The sequence below is a fragment of the Lutzomyia longipalpis genome, chromosome 1, assembly GCF_024334085.1.
Source record: "Lutzomyia longipalpis isolate SR_M1_2022 chromosome 1, ASM2433408v1".
Taxonomy (NCBI): Eukaryota; Metazoa; Arthropoda; class Insecta; order Diptera; family Psychodidae; genus Lutzomyia; species Lutzomyia longipalpis.
The window spans coordinates 24,431,173-24,453,415 of NC_074707.1; the positions used below are offsets into that span (position 1 = coordinate 24,431,173).

The 22,243-nt window shown below is 36.8% G+C and overlaps 5 protein-coding genes, 1 long non-coding RNA gene and 2 other non-coding genes across 8 annotated transcripts; 2 read left to right on the forward strand and 6 right to left on the reverse strand.

Annotated features, from left to right (window-relative positions):
• Positions 1-14: 14 nt before the first annotated feature.
• Positions 15-3,644, reverse strand: LOC129797379 (uncharacterized). The gene has a single exon (XM_055839864.1). It carries the CDS (start codon positions 3,230-3,232, stop codon positions 1,865-1,867), a length of 1,368 nt encoding a protein of 455 aa, XP_055695839.1. The 5' UTR covers positions 3,233-3,644; the 3' UTR covers positions 15-1,864.
• Positions 3,645-6,990: 3,346 nt separating this feature from the next.
• Positions 6,991-7,772, forward strand: LOC129797380 (uncharacterized). The gene is made up of 2 exons (XR_008751329.1): positions 6,991-7,285; positions 7,402-7,772. It is a non-coding gene; the product is annotated as an uncharacterized LOC129797380 (long non-coding RNA).
• Positions 7,773-8,756: 984 nt separating this feature from the next.
• On the reverse strand, positions 8,757-16,292 carry LOC129797381 (autophagy protein 5). The gene is made up of 5 exons (XM_055839865.1): positions 15,961-16,292; positions 15,790-15,889; positions 12,851-13,182; positions 12,668-12,773; positions 8,757-9,276 (listed from the first exon to the last, which is right to left on the reverse strand). Exons 1-5 carry the CDS (start codon positions 16,114-16,116, stop codon positions 9,119-9,121), a joined length of 852 nt encoding a protein of 283 aa, XP_055695840.1. The 5' UTR covers positions 16,117-16,292; the 3' UTR covers positions 8,757-9,118.
• On the reverse strand, positions 13,741-13,859 carry LOC129788219 (5S ribosomal RNA). Its single transcript, XR_008750332.1, has one exon. It is a non-coding gene; the product is annotated as a 5S ribosomal RNA (ribosomal RNA).
• On the reverse strand, positions 15,594-15,666 carry Trnaf-gaa (transfer RNA phenylalanine (anticodon GAA)). Its single transcript has one exon. It is a non-coding gene; the product is annotated as a tRNA-Phe (tRNA).
• A 448-nt stretch (positions 16,293-16,740) lies between the features above and the next one.
• Positions 16,741-18,737, forward strand: LOC129797382 (delta-like protein C). The gene is made up of 4 exons (XM_055839866.1): positions 16,741-16,951; positions 17,036-17,324; positions 17,398-17,589; positions 18,190-18,737. Exons 1-4 carry the CDS (start codon positions 16,862-16,864, stop codon positions 18,618-18,620), a joined length of 1,002 nt encoding a protein of 333 aa, XP_055695841.1. The 5' UTR covers positions 16,741-16,861; the 3' UTR covers positions 18,621-18,737.
• Positions 18,641-19,603, reverse strand: LOC129797383 (zinc finger protein 511). Its single transcript, XM_055839867.1, has 2 exons — positions 19,346-19,603; positions 18,641-19,266 (listed from the first exon to the last, which is right to left on the reverse strand). The coding sequence occupies exons 1-2, from the start codon at positions 19,516-19,518 to the stop codon at positions 18,735-18,737; spliced, it is 705 nt and encodes a 234-aa protein (XP_055695842.1). The 5' UTR covers positions 19,519-19,603; the 3' UTR covers positions 18,641-18,734.
• Positions 19,604-20,088: 485 nt separating this feature from the next.
• Positions 20,089-21,891, reverse strand: LOC129797384 (zinc finger protein 432-like). Its single transcript, XM_055839869.1, has 2 exons — positions 21,681-21,891; positions 20,089-21,607 (listed from the first exon to the last, which is right to left on the reverse strand). The coding sequence occupies exons 1-2, from the start codon at positions 21,798-21,800 to the stop codon at positions 20,855-20,857; spliced, it is 873 nt and encodes a 290-aa protein (XP_055695844.1). The 5' UTR covers positions 21,801-21,891; the 3' UTR covers positions 20,089-20,854.
• Positions 21,892-22,243: the final 352 nt, after the last annotated feature.

Below are 22,243 nucleotides of genomic sequence, written 5' to 3' on the forward strand. Positions count from 1 at the left end.
GAAATAAAACGTTCTTTTCTATGATTTTTAATTATTTTTATTTATTTACACCTTTTGCATTTTCATAAATTTCTTCTCATTTACAATATTTTCTCTAAAAATAGTGTTGTACATTATAACATTGGATATAGGATTGTACAATTTGTCATAAAATTCCTAAAATATATTTTTTTTCTCCTTTTTTTCTTAAAATATCATTACAGTATTTTTATTTTCTTAAAACAAAAAAATCTTAAATAAGTTGTAAAATTATTGGCACTTGAATTTACAGTAAAAGGCACATGATATTTTGATTATTAACTCTATTACTATACAATATATTAAAGAATCTTTTCTACAGAGAAAAAATCTCCCAAAATTTACATTGGAGATCATTGTTTTTTTTTTGTTATTTTAGTTTATATATATATTTTTTAATGAGAAATCAACCCTCTAAAATGCTTCCCGAGAAAATTCATATTTATGCAAATCACACACCATGTGATGAAATCTAATGAACACCTGGGAGCACTTGTTGCTCGTCAGAATAATGTTCAGTCCTGCCAAAAATGGACGGGAAATAAAATTGAAAAATTGTCTCGTACCTGTTTTTAGTCAGCAAAAAGATATATATTTGAGGACAAGTTTCACGAGGCGGCATGAGAATTCTAAGCAACACTCTCCATAGGCTCTCCCTCTTTTGAGAGAAACACCTGTGTTACCTTCGAAAAAATGTTCTTTGTCACCAGGCACGCACATTTTCTGTTTCACCTCTGTGTAATGCCTTAACTTGCAGAATTTACATAATTTTCGTCGACGCCTCTTTCTGTACGTCTGGCCTCACCTTCTCCGTGGCCCCCTTGAGAGTGTAACTTATTGCACTTTCGCAGTGAGAAAGAGGGTGAGATTTTGAGATTTTTCAGGTGAGACAGGTGATTCTGGGAAGGATCTCAAAATTTTCTCTCATGCTACGTGATTTTTTTTTATCCTCAAGTTCTCAGGGTTCTTGCACGGCATGTGGGAAAATTGGTTCGGTTTCTTGAGAAACCGCAATTTCCCTTATGATCCCCCATTCTTTGAAAAACTACATGTTTTTTTTAGATGATTCTCATCATCTCATACTGTCCATATGATTTTTCAAAAATTCTACGGGATGTGGTTTACGCAATCTTTGGAGATTGTCAAGAATTTCCGGATCTGCAGACAGACAAACCGCGAATAAATTTGGCGTGATCTCACAATTACTCCCTTTTTGACTAAATTCCAAAGCAAATATCTTTTTGCAAACTCATTTTTTTAGGACAGACTTCTACAATATACCAAAATGTCTCGAAAAAATCGAATCGATGGATTTATCAACACTTTATAGCCCCATTGTATTATGAATTTTCTTGGAAATTTCGCATTTTTCTCAATCTGATAAAATTTTATCTGTACAAATTGCGTCACCTTCAATTTTTCACCTGCTAATCAATTTCAATAAGTTGCGAATATAAAAGAATTATTTCTACATAGAGAAATTGAGATCAGCAGGTGCAAGGGTTGACTCATTTCTATTTTTCTAACCGATTTTATATTTTGTAAGGAAAATATCACATTTTCTCCATAAAAAAATAAACATTTTCCTCTCAACAAATTTTTGTTGAAACAAAAGACATTCTTTAAGCTTATGTTACTTCTTGAGGCGATGAGTGAAAAAAAAATAATGTAATAGTTACAAATCCTATGAGATTTAAAGCCATTCTCATAAATCCTAGTATAGATTGCTAAAATTGGTTATAAGATGGGAAATAGTAACTGGGAGGGTTTATGCTGCCTAAATATTTGTCTTATTGTGTACCTGAAGAGACTCTGGAGGCCCGTGCAAAGGAGTACCGACGGCAAATTACTGCCTGAGGTCATCCTCCTGCTTCAACCATTTATCCATCTGTTGATGAGACTTTGCGTATCTGCCATGAGCACCACATTGGTCCGCACGGCAGGATACATCCTGATGGTAGTAGGTCTCGATGGCCTTTAACTTGAAGTCCACGCTATATGAGTGCTGAGTACTCACGTGAGGCGATGACCACTCCCCGGATTCCGATCCCGAACTATATGCGCCATCGACAGGTGACCAGCTGCTGAACATGTAGTCACCGTATGTCGGTGGTGGAGGCGCACATTGAGCCGCCATGTTGTGATACGGTGGGCTCGGGTAGAAGTTGTAGTCGTAGGCGTAGATATTGTTGTTCTCATATAGTAGTGGCGACAAGCATGGATGATGACTCCAGATGATTGGATCATTTGTAGCAGTGGGACTTTTTTTAAAGTCTCCCACATCATCACAGGCACTCGACGCCTCATCTTCGCCGTCGCTATCGAGGTATGGTTTGAAAAGTTTTACAACTTTTGGCGGCGTCACGGCGTTTGGTGAGGGTGAGGATGATGTCGATGATGAGCTTGATGCAACGGACGAACAGCATGTTGAAAACTTCCTTTTGTTGCGACACGATAAGTCAACTGGGGGTGGACTTGATACGCTCGTTAAGGTAGCAGGATTCGTATCATCATGACGCCATTCACATTTAACGGCTGGAACTCGGGCATCTGATGGTTCATTGCGTACTCTGTGTGCCATAGATAAGTCAATAGGTTCCTCTAGTCGGATTTCACGATGGTATGGCACAAAACTAGAAGATGGTGGCATGCCATATGGGATTATATGTTGTGAATACATTGGAGGCGTCACTGGAGCAATTGTGGGTACAGGGGAGTTTGATACACTTGAGGATGAGGAGTCATGGTTAGTGTCCGTATTTCCTGCGTACGGAGCACTTGTGGAGCTGGAGAAACCGAGAGTGACGACACTATGTCTACCAATATCCAAGGACGGTACCACACTTGCCTCAGCGTAGTCACGAATAGCCGATGTGGCGCTGCCACCTCTGGCGCCAGCAGCGCCCCCCTGCATAACGCACGTTCGTAGATTCGACTCACACTGAAGCCACTTCTGGATCTGCCTCCGATGAATACCATACTTTCGTGCCGTAGCCCTCTGATTGCCCTTGCAATCGTGATCTTTGCGATATGAATCGAGCACTTGCAGCTTAAATTGTGGCGTGAAAATTCGTCTCGAACCCATTTTCGTTGCACCACTCAACGTGACGCTCTTGGCGGTGACCGGTGAATTTGATCCTGATCCCGAGGACGGCATTGTCGAGGGTTTGCACTCAATTTCACGTTTTACAAGTGGAGATAGACCGTGCGCCATTGCGAGATGTCCTTCTCTGTCTTTTTGAAAGCTTCTCACTCTCACACACGCGATCGCAATGGAAAAAGAAGGCACGTCGAAAAAAACCTCTCTCGGTATATATGAATCAAGTTATCGGACGATTGAGAAGAGGCAGAAAGAATGAAAAAAAGCACTTTGCGGAGTGGCACTTTCGTTGGGTTGTCCACGACAAACACTATGGTGAGCAAATCACGGAAAAATGCTGAATAGTTCTCTCCAATTCACTCACTTTTCGCGATAATTCAGCAATATGGAAGTACTGTGATTAAGTCTTATGAAGACACACGGATTTTAAGATGATTTTGTCACACAAGAGAGTCATTTCACACTGAATACGACCGTACCAAGTTGAACCTCATTCTATTATGACTAACTTTCGTGTTGCTCGACGCTCGACAAGTTTTTAGCACTTCGGCTCTCTCGAGACCAACAGACGACTCGGCTCTAACTACCCGCCTCCACGTGTCCCTCTCGCCTATCCAATACACCTCTCTGTGGGTGTATGGGTGTGTACACGACGCGATCAATTGATATTCGAATGGGAGCAAGAGAGATCGCAACAGGTTGGGTGTGTGTCACAAGTGCCTGTGTGGTTGTTTCTAAAAATGACGACGCAGCAGCGCCACAAGAAAAAACAAGCTCATCCATCTCACTTATACCTACCGCCCATTTCGTTTCCACTCACGCCGCCAAATGGAGTGTATGTCGGAAACCTGAAAGTGGGGATTAAACCAGTGCAACGAGCCACCAACATACGTGACCGGACCACTTCAGTAAATTCCAACTCATCACGATTTAATCGGCGTGGGTATGAGAGAGATACCATGCAATGACTTGTGTCGCTGAGAGAATAAACCGTGGCCGCCTTCAGGTCTGACATCCGTTTGTAAAACAAGTTTGGCGTGTAGGAAGCAACGTTGCCAAACTCAAGAGCTATGATTTTGATCATAATTGCGAGAAATTACCTGTAAAAGTCATAATTTTGTGCCAAAAAATACGCTATCCTATGAAAAAGGATGTAGGACAACTGTATGCTATATCTGCGCAGTCGTTGATGCGCAGAAACAGAAGGAAATGGCAAATGGAATGTTTAGCGCCATGCTGAGATGTGGCAACGGTGCTGTAGCGACTTAGGTAGACAGAATGTCGCCGCTATGAGGCTCAACAGCACCAGACAACGCGTCGCTATTATAACTTTTAATATAAATCGGGTTTTAAACACGCCACACACCAAATCAAAATGTGTGAGATTTTTCTAATCTGCCTCGAGTTGGCCAGAGAAGTGGAATGAGGATCATTCGGAATTTGAAATGAACAACCATTTTCACCATACATTCAATATGACCGAAAAAAAATTCAATTAAGATGTTTCTTGTGCCAATTTTGCACAATTTTACCAACATCCTCTATTCATTGAGGAAAAATTGTGTGCTTGAATGGAAAACCAGAAAGAAATAAAGAAATCGTGTTGATAAGGTGATTACGATCATTGATTACAATTTATCAATATTATATAGAGGTATTTCTTTGTTACCAATCGATTATACTCTTCAAGTAGATGGCTTAAAATTGCTTGAATATTGCTTAAGTCGATACCACCAGAGTGCCTTTTCAAGTGTTTCTGAACACCCTGGTGGCGTCTTCCAGTTGATTTGATGCCAATCATCTTACCATGTCGTCACTTTGTATGAACAAAAATATCACAAGCAAAAATGTCCACTTGGTGGGATTTTTCAAATACATCGATAGAAGAACTAAAGTACAGAGTTGTCGAAAAAACCCAAGATGACAGGACAAAAAAAAAACACCAAAATGTCGCAGATATCGAATCAAAAATAGGAAAATAATGCGAGAATTGTTATTTTGGACATGGTGCTATTGCGATAAGGTGATTTTATTGAAGAATCAAGGCGTTTTGGGTGAAGATAAGGAGCTGTAAATGAATGAAAGATTGCCAGATACACGCGCGCGAAGATGGCGGATATCATCCAGTATCAATGAAAAACTCAGCAAAACCTGTAAATCAACTTCAATACTAAAATGTAGAAATGGGAACCTGAAAGTTAAAACAAACACACATGGACAGCGCACAACATAACAGTTCAACTCTTTTAAAAGTGATAAGAATATTCAGTTGAAACATAATGCCAAAATATGTAATTATAGATAAGAACAACGTTTTTAGGACTAGCTCTAGATATATTTTCTTTTTCTATATAATAAAGATTTGAATTTTGGCTTCAGCCAGGGTTTTCTGGGATTTTTGAATAACTAAAAGGCTTTTTGGTGTCCTCTCACCATTATAATGATACATGTCTACAACGATATGTACATTACGCCACACTGCTTCATATAAATAATTTAATAAATTATTGCTAGCTATCTTTCATTTTCTAGGTGTCTTATAATAATATTTAAGTTGACCTGGATGATTTAAGAAATGTTCAAACCATGGAAAATTTACACTGAGAATGCTGCGAAATTAGTTTATTGTAGAATCCGCCATTTTGAAAATTCATTTTGTACACCGTCTTTTTTCGCAAAGTTTTTCAAGAATTCAAAATGCGTCATTTTGAAATTATTAAGCTCTAGATGAGTTTTACCCGTTAGTCGACATTTTAATATTTTCTGAATCCTATCTAAAATAAATCAAAGATCTGCTGTAGTACTGAAAAGTAGAAAAAATATATAGGTATATTAAAGGCTTGAACCATTTTGCTTCTACAGTAAACATTTTCTTTGAAAGAGTAGAAGTAGTGGAATTAAAATTTCATTACTTTGCTTTGACAACGTGTCAGAGCGAGGAGATTTATCAGGTGAAAATGTCTCATTGGCTGTGAGGCTTCTAACGCACCAGCCTGGTGTAACTCTTTCTCTTTAAATAGAACCACATCTTGTTCGTGCTTTGCTCATCTAGACGCCATGGGTGGCACGTGGGCGGCGGGGGGACACATTAAAAATATCTTGAACTTGTTGCTCAAAGGCATCGACTTTTCTTGTATCTTGTTTCATTGATTGACTCGCCTTTTTCTCCCTCCTTTTTCCACGAACTTCGGTCATTTTCCATTCTCAGAAATCATTTTCGAGCCTGTTGTTTTGTTTCTTTGCTAAAAAACATTTTTCAGACTTTAGCTAAAAATGGTGGGATGAAATTCTTTTTTAGATCTCCATGATTGATGGGTTACGTGCACATGCGGATTGTGCGGTATGAGGGCTCTAGGTAAGATTTTCATTTGAGTATTTAGTAGAAAAAAAAAAGAATGGCATATTAAATCACTTCTAATAATAAATTTTATTGATATTTCTTAACTTGCGTAACTTCTTTGATTATTATTAGTTCAAAGATTCCCGTCATTTCGCTCTATTTTGCACATTGATGAGCGATAAGGGATCATCTTTGATGGGTTGGTGTCACTCTGGAATGCTACAAAACTGTCAATATTCCGCTCTATAAGATTTCAAAATTAATTGGAAAAATCTGTAATAGTTCGACATGCAATCAAAATGTGTCTTGGTAACTTGGGAAAAAGGAGGTGAAAAAAGGGGGCTCTTTGGAAAGTCAATTGGGTTCTTAGTATCGCATTTCAACGCGAAACGTTGTATATTCCTTTTTTTTCCTCTTCAAAACCACTTGAAAAATCTGCTGATGCCAATATACACGCGAAATGTTGTGGAATATTGAGGCAATAAACAGATAAATTCCACCAGTAATCTTATGTGGCGTTTGACCGTTTAACCCCTCGCGCTCATTTTGATAACACCAACGCCCTCTCGCTTTCTGTCGTTTCTGCTCATCGCATAATGCTGATCACCCAACGCAGTGTATCTCTACAATGAATCCCCTTTTGAGCGTCTTTTTCGTGTGCCTCGCCATTTTTGGCCCTTGGGACGGCGTCCAAGGGCTAATTTGCCATTCAAATACCCAAAGTGTCACCAATCCCAGCGAAATTGGCGATCATGTGAGAAATTGCACCCACTTAATGATACCGCGTGATGAATTAGCCTGTATCACATTGGACTACGCCGAAAAATGTAAGGAAAAAACACAAATTTCTAGTTTAATCTGGTCTCCTATAAGAAGTGCCATATTTTCCTCACGCCATACCATAAATGTTTCTTTCCCTCACTTTTGTGACATTTTCGATTAGATTTCAATGAATCAAGTGTGATAAGGGACTGCAGCTTCAGAGGTGCCTGCGGACTTATGCGAGCGGTCGTAGAGCATACTAAAATTGGCACAATCAAAGCATGTTTTATTTGCCGGGAAAATTTGTGCAATTCCTAGGTGGTGGTCAAAAACAACACATAAGATGAGAATTGCTCAAATTCTCAACATTGTGATTCATCGGCAATTTTAAGATAATGGGCCGCAGGTAATTGGCAATGTGAATTAAATGTACACACACTGCTACGAAGCATTGCTTTGTTAGATTTATTTTTGTAGAAAATTATTGTGAAATTGTTGATAATAAAAATATGCGAGTGAGGAAACATTTAGCAATGATAATGCCTGTCTGGAGATTAACTTTTCTTTTTGCCACATTGCCTATCTATATACCCTCGCTATGTATACCACAGATTCCGCAAACCATAATAAAATGGCGATTGAAGATTTGTCTCTAAAAACGTTTTTTCTCTAAAAATCATTGCGATACTCTTAATTTCATAACTACTAAATCCAAATACTTTTAGTTTAATGTACATTTAAATTATATTATAGTTACCTACATAAAAGCAAGTAGCAAAAAAAGTATATGTAGATACATATATTGTTCCTGTTGGTCTTAAAGTGCCAATTGGCAGCTGTTTGTTGTTGACTAATGAGCTATACATCAGGAATTAGAGAATGGGAAAATTCTTCACATAAGTCTAATTTAACCCTTCCTTTGTGGTTTTCAATTTCGCGACGTTTTTCCTCACGCCCATTGTAATAATGGGAGTCCAATGTTTCAAAGTAAGCAATGTAAATCAAAACTCTGGATTTCATCTGTTGCATTCTTTCTCGAATGGTGTGCTTTGGCAGATCAGATTGCAGGGAGGCCTTCCATGGCGTTTGGAAGATGAGGCGTCAGGGGAACTGAGAAGGAGGCGGAAAAAAAGCGGGAAAAAAGACCGAAACAGAAACTCTCTTGGTGAAAATATTTATGTTGGAGCGACAAACGCATTCATGGGAGCTTCTTTCTTAGCCTCTTGTGGCACAAAACATTCACACATACAGCAGAAATAAGGCAGAAAGTCTCAACCAGACAGTGTGGCGTCGTGCCTCGTTTCAACTCTACAAGCGGATGAGCTCGATTCTCGGGCTCGATTTTGTTTATTTTTCTCTTCCAAGGAATAAAAAAAATCTCCCTCGGCAGGAACTCCAAATTGTAACAAAAACATTCTTTTTCTCCGTCCTCCACTCCCACCGGCATCCTAAAGGCACAAAATTGGCTTCACTTGCTGGGTATCGGAGAAGAGAGATGTTGTGAAGAAAACGTGGCGAACAAGAAAGATATTTTGGTACTTTTCCATACATTTTACTCATTTCATCCATCTGAGTACATTTCCTCGTAATATTTTAAACCTTTTTTTTTCTAATATTAGTTCTGACATTTAGAGCAATAGTCTCCAAAAAGATAGTAGATGGCGCCACCGCAAAAGTCTTTAGACAATGGAATACAACAGTTCACATGACAACTTATGACAATGCTTATGCTTAAGAACTAGTAAAAAATCAAATGAAAATTCTTGGAAGATGTTTCAAAAACCAGAGCATAAAAGATGTGAATAAAATGTGTGCGGGATTTCTTTTGATGGTAAAAATAACAAAAAAAAAAAACAGACTTGAATGTCATTGGGGGATGATCCTCAAGTATGATTTCTTCAGCACACCGAAGAGTCATTATCAGCTGCTATCGTCGTATTATCATCATCATAGAGTAGGCAAATATGAAGAAAATTGTCCGGGTATGAGAGATGTTCAGAGAGCCATTGAAGAGGTGTGTCCAAATCCACGGTGATCCCATGCATTCGTGCCGCAACTGAAACGAAGGCATAAAAAACACATATATGTATGTATGTACGTACATGTATATTTCATTTGATTTTTCCTTCTTCTATGCTTCTCTCCCGAGGTATAAGAAGCCAAAAAGTCTCACAAAAAAGTCTTCTGTTGAAAAGAGAGACAACGACGAAAAAAAGTTCTCTTAACCACTTTGAATGGATTCTGAGAAATTGATAATTAAATTCGACCGGCGGGAGTGAAACAGAGAAGGAAATATCTTTTAGTATCTCCCTCTTGGTAGGTGCCAAGAGAGAAACCACTGAAAGATAAAGTTTTGTATAAAAAAAATATTACAACAACAAGGGGTGAATATCTTGCACATATAAGCATTACATAGAAGATATGAGTTCATGTAGACGGTACTGTGATCATTACATATTGGATAATGTTTTCTTACGTTTATTTACGAATAATAAGTATAAACTGTTTAGAATACATGTTATTGTATTCTAATTCGTAGTCATCTTAGAAGATGTTCTGTCTATTGTAATTCTCCCTCATAGGTCTAATCTTAAAGTTTAGTGCTTTCCTAACTGATAAGGAAAGGACTGTTTCCTATAGTAGTTCGGAGAGCTTATTTCCAATCTAATTTTTCTGGAGATAATCACAGAAAAATAGGATTTCCTAGATTAGCAAGAAATCTTTTTCTAGGGCTTTTCTGAATTACGGTCCTAGGAAAAATCCAGGAAGTCACATATCTAGGCGCAAAGTAGGTCGGAAAATAGGCTTAGTCACCGATAGAACTTTTAGATCAAGTTTAAAGGCACATCATTAATACTTCAATCTACTGCCTTATATATTTTTTTCGATTTTGCTTTTATTACTTTCTAAGAAAACATTTTAAAAGGAAAAATATTTTATACGCCCCTTGGAACAAAATAAATTTCATGGAGCTTCTTCAATCTTCCACTCCATCTCATTCTACCACCAAAAATTCACTTGTGCTGCCCAATGGTCGAGCAAGAGAGGGGATCTCTGAAGAAGATGAAAAAAGAGAATATGTACCTCCAACACAGCCTCAATGGAAGATTGAATGATGTGGACAGAGAGTGCTGGAGAGAAATAAGTGGAGAGGCGAAAAGGAATAAAATGAAAAAGAAAGATGAAATACAAAGAATCGCCTTTGATTTCCTTCACTCTCCATCTTCTTCCCCGCACCGTGATCTTTGATCGTTGCTTCTCGTTTTTCTGGTTAAAAGCCAAAATGTGATTTAAATAAAGGTGACTCAAAAGGAATTTACAAGCACACACAGGCACTTGGAGAGCACATCTCCACACAAAATTGTATTTCTCCCTTTTCTCATCTTCCATGGACTTTTTTTGTGTATACCCGTGATTCTTTTGAATTTTCCTTCTCTCGCACACTCCATTCGCTTCTCTCTTGATATAATTCAACCTCCCTCCTGAAGACCACAAAATCCCAAAGAAGATTTCAATCTAATTCAGCGTTGTTCAAGGGAATTTTTCCTTTTTCTCGTGCCACTTTTTTTCTTCTTGAAATTCTTATATTGATGTGGCGGATGAACAGAGAACAAAAAAATGATGAAAATAAACTTGGAAGTTAGATTTAAATCTTCACACAGAGTGTCTCTGGAGACTTTGTGTCTCCCTTTTGATAAATTCTCTTCGTGGCGTCTTTTTGTAGACTCTGTGACGCCCAAATTGTTCGCACTTGATTTCATATGAAATGATCTTTTGCAAGCCAAAAAGGACTTTTTCTTCATCCATTTCTCAAGAAGAGACAGGTACACATACTCTGTCTAATATTTTTCTATATTTATTTAGGACCTCTCTGGAGATAGCTCTTCAGGGATATTTTTTCTTGAAATTTTCAAAATGAGTAGATGGTCATAAATAGTATGTACCTGCAGAGGTCGGTGCATAATTTGCATAAAAATAATTTTATTGCCTTTCTCAAGTGACGCAGGTCAGAAAAAAATAAGATATTTTGCAGTGCAAAGTGCCTTAAATCAGAAGGTAAGAACTGTAAAAATTTTGAGTAAGGCACCCGAAAGGACATCGAGGACTAAAGTATATGCATAAACTTTCTAGAGTCGGTATTGTCCCTCAAAAGCACCTTACATTGCGCATAGAAAACTATGTTGTAAAACTCGAAAGTTGAAAAGTAGACTTTTAGAAGGAAAGGAGGCTTATAAAACGGACTCTTTGTCAGGTTTTTCTCTCAAAAATATTTTCCAGAGTTCAACATTTCTGATTTAAGCGATCCTCCTTCATCTTTTACTAAAAAAATTTCCTAACTTTAAAAAATTTCCATTCAGACAAATATTTTTTTCTCTATCATTTGCATTTTGTAAAAATTCCAATGATCTTAGCAATTAGGCATAATTGATGGCAATTTTGCAGATTTTCTCGTAAAGATTGTGAAAAAATGTAGATATTTTCCAATCATTTCTATGCGTCATTCTCTGAGAAAATAGAGGGCATGTTGGAAAAAGAAAATTTAGCCTTGATTTGTAATGTGAGTTATCTTATTCTAGAGCAGCACGTGTGCTTTCTTTTGCAAAACCTTGTCTCATAGTATTGCTTTGTAAAAAATATTTTTATTTTTTTACACCTAATTGAATATTATGGAGCAGCTTAGTTTTTACTTCAACCTTTGGTATAAAGCAACTTTTAGATGGAACTCTAATATTTGTGCGTAGGTATTTAATTATAGAAGTAAAATGAGGAAAAAAAATAATTAAAAGAAAATTATTTACTTTTCTATTATTATTCTGGATAACTCATACTTTACGATACTACTCTGTAATATTGAATTATACGTTAAAAGGAAAAATAGTAAAAAGTTACTGAGATTTTTAAGTACTTCCTCTATAGGTAGGTAACATCTTGATTGTTTCAGCCGCTAAAATCGTAAGATCGTTTAGATCTTAATGTCGTTAAGATCGGTTAAGACATGGACTCTCTTTCAATGATAACTTCTTCATTTTGAACTTTTCTGCAGTAAAATTTAAGAAAATATACCTGACGGAGGCTGCAAAACTCAAAATCACACAACTTTGCTGTTTTTTGTCCTTTTCCTGGGACAAAATATCAAACAAAATTGCAAGTATTATATTTGCTAACTTATAAGGTACCATGAACTATTTGGCTTTAGTGATGCAATAAATGCACCCCAACGACAGGTTTCGTTTTTGCTTTCCCGACTGCTGAAAAAAGGTGTTGCCATTCACGGGTAGAAAGGTGAAGAATTTTATGGCCATCCCTTCAATAAAATAAGTTTTCTCCGACACCGCGTGGTGAAGGTGCAAAAGATAATTTTTGCCTTTGCCAAGGGTAAAGTTTGAGGGGAAAAAAGAAATCTTTTGGTCTGTGTGGAGAATAGGATAAAATGTGTGTTTCTCTACCTGCACGGTGGGCAGGTGATGAAAAGCATTCCAGCAGGTCTTTGAGGGTTTGCTTGAGATTTGTCTTGGATGTTGGCTGAATCAATTTCTGCATATACGTCCCGTCCTAAAAGGAAGGAAAATAATGCAAATTTTGCATTATGATGCGTAAGATTTGGCGAGATTGTGGCGCCAAAAGCTTACCTCATTGTAGCACCTGACTGGAATATATTTGAAAGTATCTTGATCCCCGTGCGACTCCATGAGACGCCGATTCACAGCCCAGAATTGGTCAAATTTATCATTGACGATACCCAGCCAGAGTTGTGTGTGATCTTTCTTCTGCATAGCTGACACTATTTGACCGCGATGCTTCAGGTGATCCGCCTCCTTTAGGCAGGACATAAAATGCGCCTCCACAACCTCCTTTGTTGGGCATTTGAAGACAAACTCACCGGGAAGATTGCCAAAGTGAATGGTAACAGTCCATGGGAGATTGGGCTCCTCATCTCCCATGGTGAGATCAAAGAGAACACCTGAAAATTTATTGAAATCATTTGAGGATTATTCATTTATGGGAGAAAATGATGAGATGCATTGTATTGGCATCATTCTGGCTTATCCAATAAATATTCATATATGTACATATGTATGTATATATGTTGTGAATTTGAAACCATATACGAGAGAGGTGAAATTAATTGTGGGTTACTTTCGCTGCAAATGCAAAATGTGCCAAAATGATAAATACAAAATCAATTTATTTGCATGCTTTTAATTTATGAATATGAATTTCGTTAAATTAACATCTGATACCGTTGTGCAATTAATTTAAATCCTATTGGAATATTACATTTGGATTTCTATCTTTATGTTTGTATGTTCTTTGATAAGACAGTGATGTTTTTCATTCATTACCTCAAATTTTATGCAATTTACGAAATTTTAGACAATATATAGCTCTGTCTATTTGTATATTGATTTTTATATCAGATATTTTATTGCAAAATAGATAAATTTCGTAAAATGAAACCCTAACATTAAAATGCGCGAAAAAATGAATGATCGTGAGGTAGAAATTGACAAAAAAAAAATGCCAACGGCACGCGGTGTTCCCAAGCGGTCCCCCATCCAAGTACTAACCGCGCCCGATGCTGCTTGACTTCGGTGATCGGACGAGAACCGGTATGTTCAGCATGGTATGGCCGTTGACGAGAGCATACCTTTTGCAAAACAACCTCATGGCGAGTTTTTCAAACAATTTCCTTTAAAAATATTGATAAAAAATCAATTTTTGCTCAAATAATGCTCAATTCTTCATTTTTTCTTAAATATCTAACGTTTGATGATTAATGGTGCTATGCAGGAAAAGAATGTCAAGAGAAAATGATCATGACATTTTTTCCTGACATTTTTTGTCATTCCCTCTCACTCCCACTAATGTATTTCTGTATCTTTCGTCTTTCTCTGACACATGCTTCCGACATTTTCATCATTCTTTTTTGTGCACTCAACATGTTTTTCATTTCGTATTTTTTTCTCAGTATTCGGGGATATTTTTCCATGAAAAAGTGAAAATGGGCTTTGCTGAAGTGTTCTCAGTGCCAGGAAAGCCGTGAAAAGTGGAAATTTATGGTCATTTAGCGGCCAAATATGTGAAAATGCGCGAAGTGAAAAATCAAAACATTCTTTCCCTGACCAATTTTTACGGGATATTTTTCTGGATTTTCACCACACAAATCACTTCCTGCAGGTTTTTTGGACTTTCCCACAGGTCATCTGCAACAAGGAAAATGCTTCCTGGGTGGTGGAATCCCACCTGAACGCGGAAAAAACTTTGTCCGGGAGTGAATGTTTTGCTGTAGAAACTGCACAGTTTTCACTTATTTGGCCGATAAATACCCACGATTTTCCACTTTTCACACTTTCACAGGCACTAAGAACACTTCCACAAGTCGCTTTTCACTTTTCCCGAGCTAAAATATCACAATTTACAGAGAAAATTGCAGAGAAAACTAACAAACACGTTGACTTCACAAGAGCTGGAAAAAGAATGACAGAAAAAAACATGTTCCTGCGACATTCTTTTTCAAGCTCTTGCGAAGTCAACACGTTTCTTAGTTTTCGTCAATTTTCTGTGTAAATTGTGATATTTTAGCTCGGGAAAAGTGAAAAGCGACTTGTAGAAGTGTTCTAAGTGCCTGTGAAAATGTGAAAAGTGGAAAATCGTATGTATTTATCGGCCAAATAAGTGAAAACTGTGCAGTTTCTACAGCAAAACATTCACTCCCGGACCAGTTTTTCTGTGTTCAGGAGTTTTTTGTACGATCCAGGAAGCAATTCCCCGACCTCAGGCAGACCTTTCCTATGCAGATGACCTGGAGGAAGGTCCATAAAGCCCGCAGGAAGTGATTTGTGTGGTGAAAATCCAGAAAAATATCCCATAAAAATTGGTCAAGGAAAGAATGTTTTGATTTTTACTTCGCACATTTTCACATATTTGGCCCATAAATTACAGTAAATTTCCATTTTTACTGTTTTCCTGGCACTGTGGACTCTTTAGCTAAGCATTTTCCACTTTTCTTTGAGGAAAATATCCCCAAGTGTTGAGAAAATTCAAGGAAATAAAAACATATTGTGCGCAAGAAAAAAAGCATGCTATGAAAGAAAATGTCGTCACCATGCGTGGAAGAAAGACGAAAGATAGGAAAATACATTAGTGGGAGTGAGAGGGAATGAAAAAAAAATGTCAGGAAAAAATGTCATGATCATGTTTTCTTGACATTCTTTTCCTGCATAGCACCATAAGACCTTATGAATAAGAAATAAATCCAGAAGAACTTGTCAATTTCCTTAAAGAAGTTATATTACTTTAGTTCTTCCGTATTATCGTGCCTGATTGTTTTTATTAAAAATTTAGTAAATAATATTAAAAAAAAAAAGTAATTGCCGAAACCCGGGATTGAACCGGGGACCTTTAGATCTTCAGTCTAACGCTCTCCCAACTGAGCTATTTCGGCCATGAAAGCCGTGTGTCAGATGATGTTCCCCTCATAGAAGAGCATTCTGATAAGACTTCAAAGCCTTGTGACTCTACCCGGAAGACAAAGGACATTCTTATTGATAATTTTGAGAAATCTCACCTATAGGATAGTGCCATTTGAGTGGTGTTCCATTGCAATCGAACCAAATATCACCTTCCTGCTGTTCATTTGATATAAAACGAACGAAATGCTTTCGAACCTGCAAAGTGAGAAGGGATGTCAAATTGAAAGTTTAAAATTAAATTAAATATTTAAAATTATTATGTATACTTTATCGGTGACTAAGGGCAAGTAGCTGAGTCGTGGAACCATCAGATAAAAGGGTTCCGGTGGTTGAAGTCCTACCACTTCGGCAGGATCAGCCTGAAAACATATCGGAATCTTTCCCTCCCATACTAGACGCAGGACTTCTCGGTCATTTGCCATTTCACTATTCTACTTGACTAGTAGTTAATCACGTGGTGTAGACTACTATGTATAAGCGTGAACAGGGTGAAAAAATCAATTTGTCTTTTTCACGAAGAATATTTTGTAAACATTATTGAAAGCAAAAAAGCACGTTTCACTGACTTTGCTATCCTAAATGAAACGTTCGTGCACATAAACATAAGAGAAACATACATAAGAGGGCTGATAACTAGTAAACGTAGGACCTTTTTATTAACTTTTTTTTCTTTAATTTATCTAGATATTTTTTTTTATTGATCTTAAGGACCTTAGGATCATAGAATGCTTATGATTTTACAAGGATTGCTATATCCATAAATTATTTAATAAAAATCTCATATTCCAATAGCCTCTATGTAGGCAAAGCAAAGTGAAAAAATTCGCGCCATCTCAATAAAAAGTGTATGTATACATACAAATTGGACCCACCTTGTTAATTTTATTATTTCTCTCAAAAGATTCTTTCACAAAGTTCAATGTCACTTGGGCAAAGAAATGGCGCGAAAGAGACAGCCACAAAAGAAAGTCTCGGAAGAAAATGATGAAAGAGATGGTGTTGCTCGCCGCTCGTTGCTGTATCCATTGAAATTGTTCGTAACGATCATTTGTGTTGTGGATCTCGTTGGAAGTGGTGGAGATAACTCTAAGAAACCTGGTGACCTCTTAAAGAGCAAATAGTGAGATTGTGCTGAAGAAAAAGTCCCGTGTTACGAAGAAAATCACAATGAACGGATTTGTGATAATAATTCTCGGGTTGACCTCAATACTGGATGGAATTTCCGCTGGACGTTATGTGCCAAAATGGAAGAAGCAGGTACCATTAAAAGGTTTTTTTTAGGATTTTTAAGGTGTGGGCAAATATTTAATTTTTTTTGGGGATGGATTTTTATTCCTGGAGGCATGTGAGGTTCCACGAAATGGGCACTACGTCTGCAATGATGATGGTGAACTGAAATGCCTTCCTGGATATACTGGAGACTTGTGTGATGTTCCAATTTGCCGTAAAGGATGCGACCCAATGCAGGGCTACTGCAAACGACCAGGTGAATGTCGTTGCAAATTGGGCTTCTATGGACCAAAGTGCGACAAATGCATCCCTCTTCCGGGATGCCAACATGGTGGATGCAATACAACATCCTTTGAGTGTGTCTGCAAAAAAGGATGGGATGGATTGTTCTGCTCAGAACGTAAGCTCTTGATCAATATCCTTCTTTTTAAAAGGACATAAAATGATGCTATAAGATCTTCAAATACTTGTAGCAATGTGCAAGGAAGGTTGTCACCAAACTAGAGGATACTGTGAATATCCAGGAGAGTGCAGATGCCGCCTAGGATGGGCAGGACCAACATGTCACAGTTGTCAAGTACTTCCTGGCTGTGTACATGGGTCCTGCACGAAACCATTGGAGTGCAAATGCGATACTGGCTACCGTGGATTTCTCTGTCAAAGCCGTAAGTTTGCAAGCGCAAAGAAAAGAAAAATACAAAAAACGCGAAATGATCATTTAGTTTGTCTCCAAGTGAAATTCTCTGTTGCCACGGTGAGAAAGAAGCAATGGGCATGTGGGAAGTGGCAAAGTCTTGTCTGCCTATGGAAATCTCAAAATGCCGCGATTCACGATCATTTGGCTCACGATCACTTGTGATCTCAATTTTTGCACTCCAGTAATTCCATAACTGTTTGAATAAGAGAGCTCTAGTGCACTTGCACTCTGTTGTTAATGCATTGGATGCAGTGATCTTAAAGATTATTCACAAAATGATCTTGTTTTCTTGAAATTTTAATTAACTAAAAAAATATTTTTTATGGTGATCTTATGAGCAGTAAATCTAGAAAAAATACAGAATGCTGTGCTTCTTTGAATTCGGTTTATTTTAGTTGAATTAAGCTCACTGGAAACGTCTGCAATTAGTACAAATATTCCTTAATGACTCATATGCTTAAAAGCAAATGGCGGCCTTTTTTTTAAAAAATGGCGTCTCTTTGAAAATGATCATTTTTTAAAAGAAGAGATCTTAATCTTCAAGATAACTAATTCTTGATGATTTTAGCAATTTGTTCTCCGGATTGCCACAAGACCCACGGATTTTGTCAGAAACCTGGTGAGTGCAGATGCAGAGTCGGTTGGTGGGGTAAGGATTGCACAAAGTGCTTCCCCTATCCTGGATGCAAAAATGGAACTTGTCGACGCCCATGGGAATGCAACTGCCTCCCAGGATGGGGAGGAATGCTCTGTGACGAAGCATTGGACTTTTGCGACAAGAATCCCTCAACATGCACAAATGGCGGGAAGTGTCTATCTCTTACAAAGGACGATGGTAGCTTCCGATGTGAGTGTCCAAGTGGATTCCGTGGAGATCGCTGTGAAATTGCACCAACTACAACAGATTCACCGAAGAACACAACTCAAGCCGAATCCACCGAAGCTATGCATTCATCAACTGAACCCATTGATTCCAATGATTTTGACAATGAAGCTTAGTTTTTAATTAATTTAATCCATTCTTAGTGTATAGAGAACTATTTATTTTGCTGATTTTTTGCAAATTTTAGAAATGTATTTAATATTTATTTATAAAAAAAAACGAAGAAAAAATTACTCTGGAAGACTTTCCATGAGATCCATCACCATGTCACGATTGCCATCTTCATCCAATATACGAGATGGAGGCTTTTGAGCAGTCTTATGGCCATTACTCTTTTCGAAAGCCCTCACAGCACCATGCCCGAATGAAAAGGATTTCATTGGTTTTGGTTCAGCCGGGGATTTCTTGGGAGCTTCGGGAGATTCCTCTGAACTCGTCTTGGGAGGTTTTATGGGTAATCCAAAGCGAAAGTTATGCGGGAATTTGTGGACAGAGATGCAGTGATCACGTCTCTCCTCTGGGGTCCAATGCACATCACTACACTCCTCAATATAGCAGCTGTACATTGGCTTTTTCTTCGAGCTGACCAGGAAGAAGGAATCATGATTCTCAGAGAGGTGCAGATCTAGCAAGTGGGCAGATGGAAAGGATTTCCGGCATTCGGCGCATGTAAATCTGTGCACTGAATTGTAGTGATTTTCATAGTTTTCCAACTTTTCAAACTGGGCCTCACAATTTGAGACATTGCAGTAAATTATATCGCTGCAAATAAATAAAAAGATAAGAAATTAGATTCAAATTTTCTTGCAATTTTGTTAAAATGCAAAAACAAAGAACTAACAGTGGCTGGAAACAGTCGACATCTGGAGGATTGCTAACTACTCCCATGCGAACAAAGGGTTTAATAAGTTTATTGCCATTCTCGAAAAAGGGATCATTGGCAGGCCGGAAGCCAACACCTAATTTATTAAATAAATCTAAGAGGGACGACACTGAATAAAAACCATTCGACATGATCTTAACACTGAATCTCTGAAAACAAACCAAGAGGTTACCAGGGTTACCTACTCTCAATTAACCCTTTCACGTCTTTTCTGAATGAAACTCATGAAACACAGAAACATTGAATTTTGTTATCAAGAAATTAATTATTTAAGTGATTTCAAGTGATTTATTCTTTTGAAAATAAATTCTTTAACTTATTTGATGTAATTCTTACAAAATGTGTGTATTATTAATCTAGGAATAATCAATTTATTTAGAAATAAAATTAGAAAATATGTTTCATGTTTCGAACGGAGAGTACGAACCAATGTTTGTTAAAGACCACAGTAAAGCAAGTTTATTAGGATGCAACTGCATTGTCCAAGCTTTATTCCATGTATTCCATGGAAAACTGGAGTTATATTTAGTAAAACTGATTTTTTAAAGTTTTTCTTGATTTATTCTACTTAAAACTTTTCAATTTTAGGAAAAATCATTCCTTAAAGGTTTTCCTAAATGTCTAAATTAAGATAAGAAATTAATTCTTCCTCCACACCAAAGAAAACGATATACTCTGATCCCAAGATCTAAAAAATTAAATTCAAGAGCTTAATTTTGTTTTATTACATTTTATTACAAGAATTTTACATGATTTCTCTCTTTTTTGAAAACATCTTATGGCATATTTACATTGAAACTCTAAAAAATACGCTTTTATCTAAAATATATTTATATTTTTTGTATATTTCTTATACTTCTATGAACTTATAATCTAAAAAAGAAGAAAAAGTTTGTTAGCTATACACATAGTACCAATAGAAGAATGTACAGAAGTAAATTTTATGCGCAAAGTCCTTTTATTTCAAACCCCAAAAACCAAATAAGGTATTCTATAACGAATAAGAAGTGCTTTTGGATGGCTTTGCAGCATAATCGCAAAATAAGAGCACTTTACGAATAATTTTTTCTCCATATTACTAAGAGCTAAATATTTCATTTTTTCAGAGATCATTTCTAAAATGATTATTTTCCGTTCTCTTAATAAAAAATAATAGAATATAAAAGTTTTTAATCCAGATAAGATTATGTGTATAATAAAGAACTTTTAACTGTTTAGAATATGGCATTATAGTAAAAACATTGTGGGATTCAATTTATTTCCAATGAGGAAGCTACTTCTGATATCACTGTATTGTGAAACCCTAATAATTCCTGCGATTTAAGCAGTATTTTAATTCCTTGAAGTTTCCATTCTTGTTTGATTTAATCCTACTTTATCAAACAAATTATTGAATCAAAAATTCTTTTTGATGTGTCCTTTTGATTTGACTGCAACTTATTGTTAAAAAAATATCTTTCTATTGTGTTAAGAATTTCCTTCCGCTGAAATATCCTTTCCATGTACTTTTAGCATGTGAGCCTTCAAGTTTCGATAGCGCGTGAATCCTCTGTTGCATGTAGAACAAACGAAGCTTTTGTCATCAGAATGGGTAGCTTTGTGCGCTTTGAGATGATCCGCAACCATAAATGCCTTATCACATTGATCGCATTGATATTCCCTAAAGTTGATATGGTCCTTGAGATGGGCAATCCAGTATTTCTTACTCATGAACGTCTGTGAACATTCGGTACATTCAAATATCTTTTTCTGCTCATGTCGTACTTTGTGCATCTCATAATTCTTTGTAATAATCTTTTTGTTGCATATTGTACATAGAATAGATTTTGGGTGGTTCGGCTCAATCACTGATCCATCGCTGCCACTTACTGAGATGATTTTCATTTCTGATTTTTGATTATTTGCATGTACATTGCTTTCCATTTGTTGATTACTAATTCCTTGTGCATTTATGCTCTCTGAGAATTGTATCAATTCAACTGAACTCTCAGATTCCGTATCATCATCAATGACAACATCTTCTTGGGCATCCGGGATGTCATCCAAAATAATGAGAGTCTCTTGGGGTTGCACAAAAATCCCACAAGTGGCAGCTGAGACCAGTTTTGACCGTGTATTCCTGCATTGAATCTTAAACTCATAAAAACCTTCTAGGGTATTTTCGCAACTTGTACAAATGTACTTAAACATACTGTCGAACAAATCATTTTCACCGAAATCCTTTAGAAATAAAGAAAATATTCTCAATAAAAAAAAAGGAAAATAAAAACAAAGCTACAAAATGCAATTTCACCTCAATTTCTTTGAGTTTTTCATACAGATGTAAGTTACTTTCGTCAAAAAGGTTAATCAGGTAGTTTGTCTCTTCGCAAATTCGACAAATTTCAGTATTTAAAGTTATTGTTGTTTCCATTCTGAGCAAAATATTCTTGTAAATTTGTGCAACTTTGTAAACAATTAAGCTAGGTTATGTTTGGAAATTTTGACATTTTTTACAAAAAACTGAAGAATTCTCATCTCAATTTTCCGCTTCAAAACACTGCAGTATTGCGGGAACATAGTAGAAACATGTGTTTCACAACTCGAAAAACCTTTTAAATGTTTGATACAGAGCAAAGAGCGGTAAATTCAAAAAGATTCCTCAATTTTGTTTTAGTTTTAGGACTTCTTCCTTATAAAAAAAATAATTAAAAAGAAAAATTTTCATCTGTATGCAATAGCAGTGAAAAATACAAGAGCCAGAGAGCAATCTTTACTGCAGCAAAGGATTAAAACAGAATCAAACGCATTTTTTAATGAGCCGATTAAACTGAGACTCTAAATCTTATATATTAATAATTGTAATAATCTATATAC

Excerpts from the sequence above, each read along its gene's own strand:
- LOC129797379 (XM_055839864.1), bottom strand. The coding sequence starts at position 3,232 with ATGGCGCACGGTCTATCTCCACTTGTAAAACGTGAAATTGAGTGCAAA.
- LOC129797381 (XM_055839865.1), bottom strand. The coding sequence starts at position 16,116 with ATGGCAAATGACCGAGAAGTCCTGCGTCTAGTATGGGAGGGAAAGATT. Across the intron at positions 13,183-15,789 it reads CAAATGGCACTATCCTATAG|GTGTTCTCTTTGATCTCACC; the intron begins GTGAGATTTCTC and ends ATAAATTTTCAG. Across the intron at positions 9,277-12,667 it reads ATCACCTGCCCACCGTGCAG|TTGCGGCACGAATGCATGGG; the intron begins GTAGAGAAACAC and ends CCTTCGTTTCAG.
- LOC129797382 (XM_055839866.1), top strand. The coding sequence starts at position 16,862 with ATGAACGGATTTGTGATAATAATTCTCGGGTTGACCTCAATACTGGAT. Across the intron at positions 16,952-17,035 it reads TGCCAAAATGGAAGAAGCAG|GCATGTGAGGTTCCACGAAA; the intron begins GTACCATTAAAA and ends TTATTCCTGGAG. Across the intron at positions 17,590-18,189 it reads TGGATTTCTCTGTCAAAGCC|CAATTTGTTCTCCGGATTGC; the intron begins GTAAGTTTGCAA and ends TGATGATTTTAG.
- LOC129797383 (XM_055839867.1), bottom strand. The coding sequence starts at position 19,518 with ATGTCGAATGGTTTTTATTCAGTGTCGTCCCTCTTAGATTTATTTAAT. Across the intron at positions 19,267-19,345 it reads GTCGACTGTTTCCAGCCACT|CGATATAATTTACTGCAATG; the intron begins GTTAGTTCTTTG and ends ATTTATTTGCAG.
- LOC129797384 (XM_055839869.1), bottom strand. The coding sequence starts at position 21,800 with ATGGAAACAACAATAACTTTAAATACTGAAATTTGTCGAATTTGCGAA. Across the intron at positions 21,608-21,680 it reads AAAAACTCAAAGAAATTGAG|GATTTCGGTGAAAATGATTT; the intron begins GTGAAATTGCAT and ends TTATTTCTAAAG.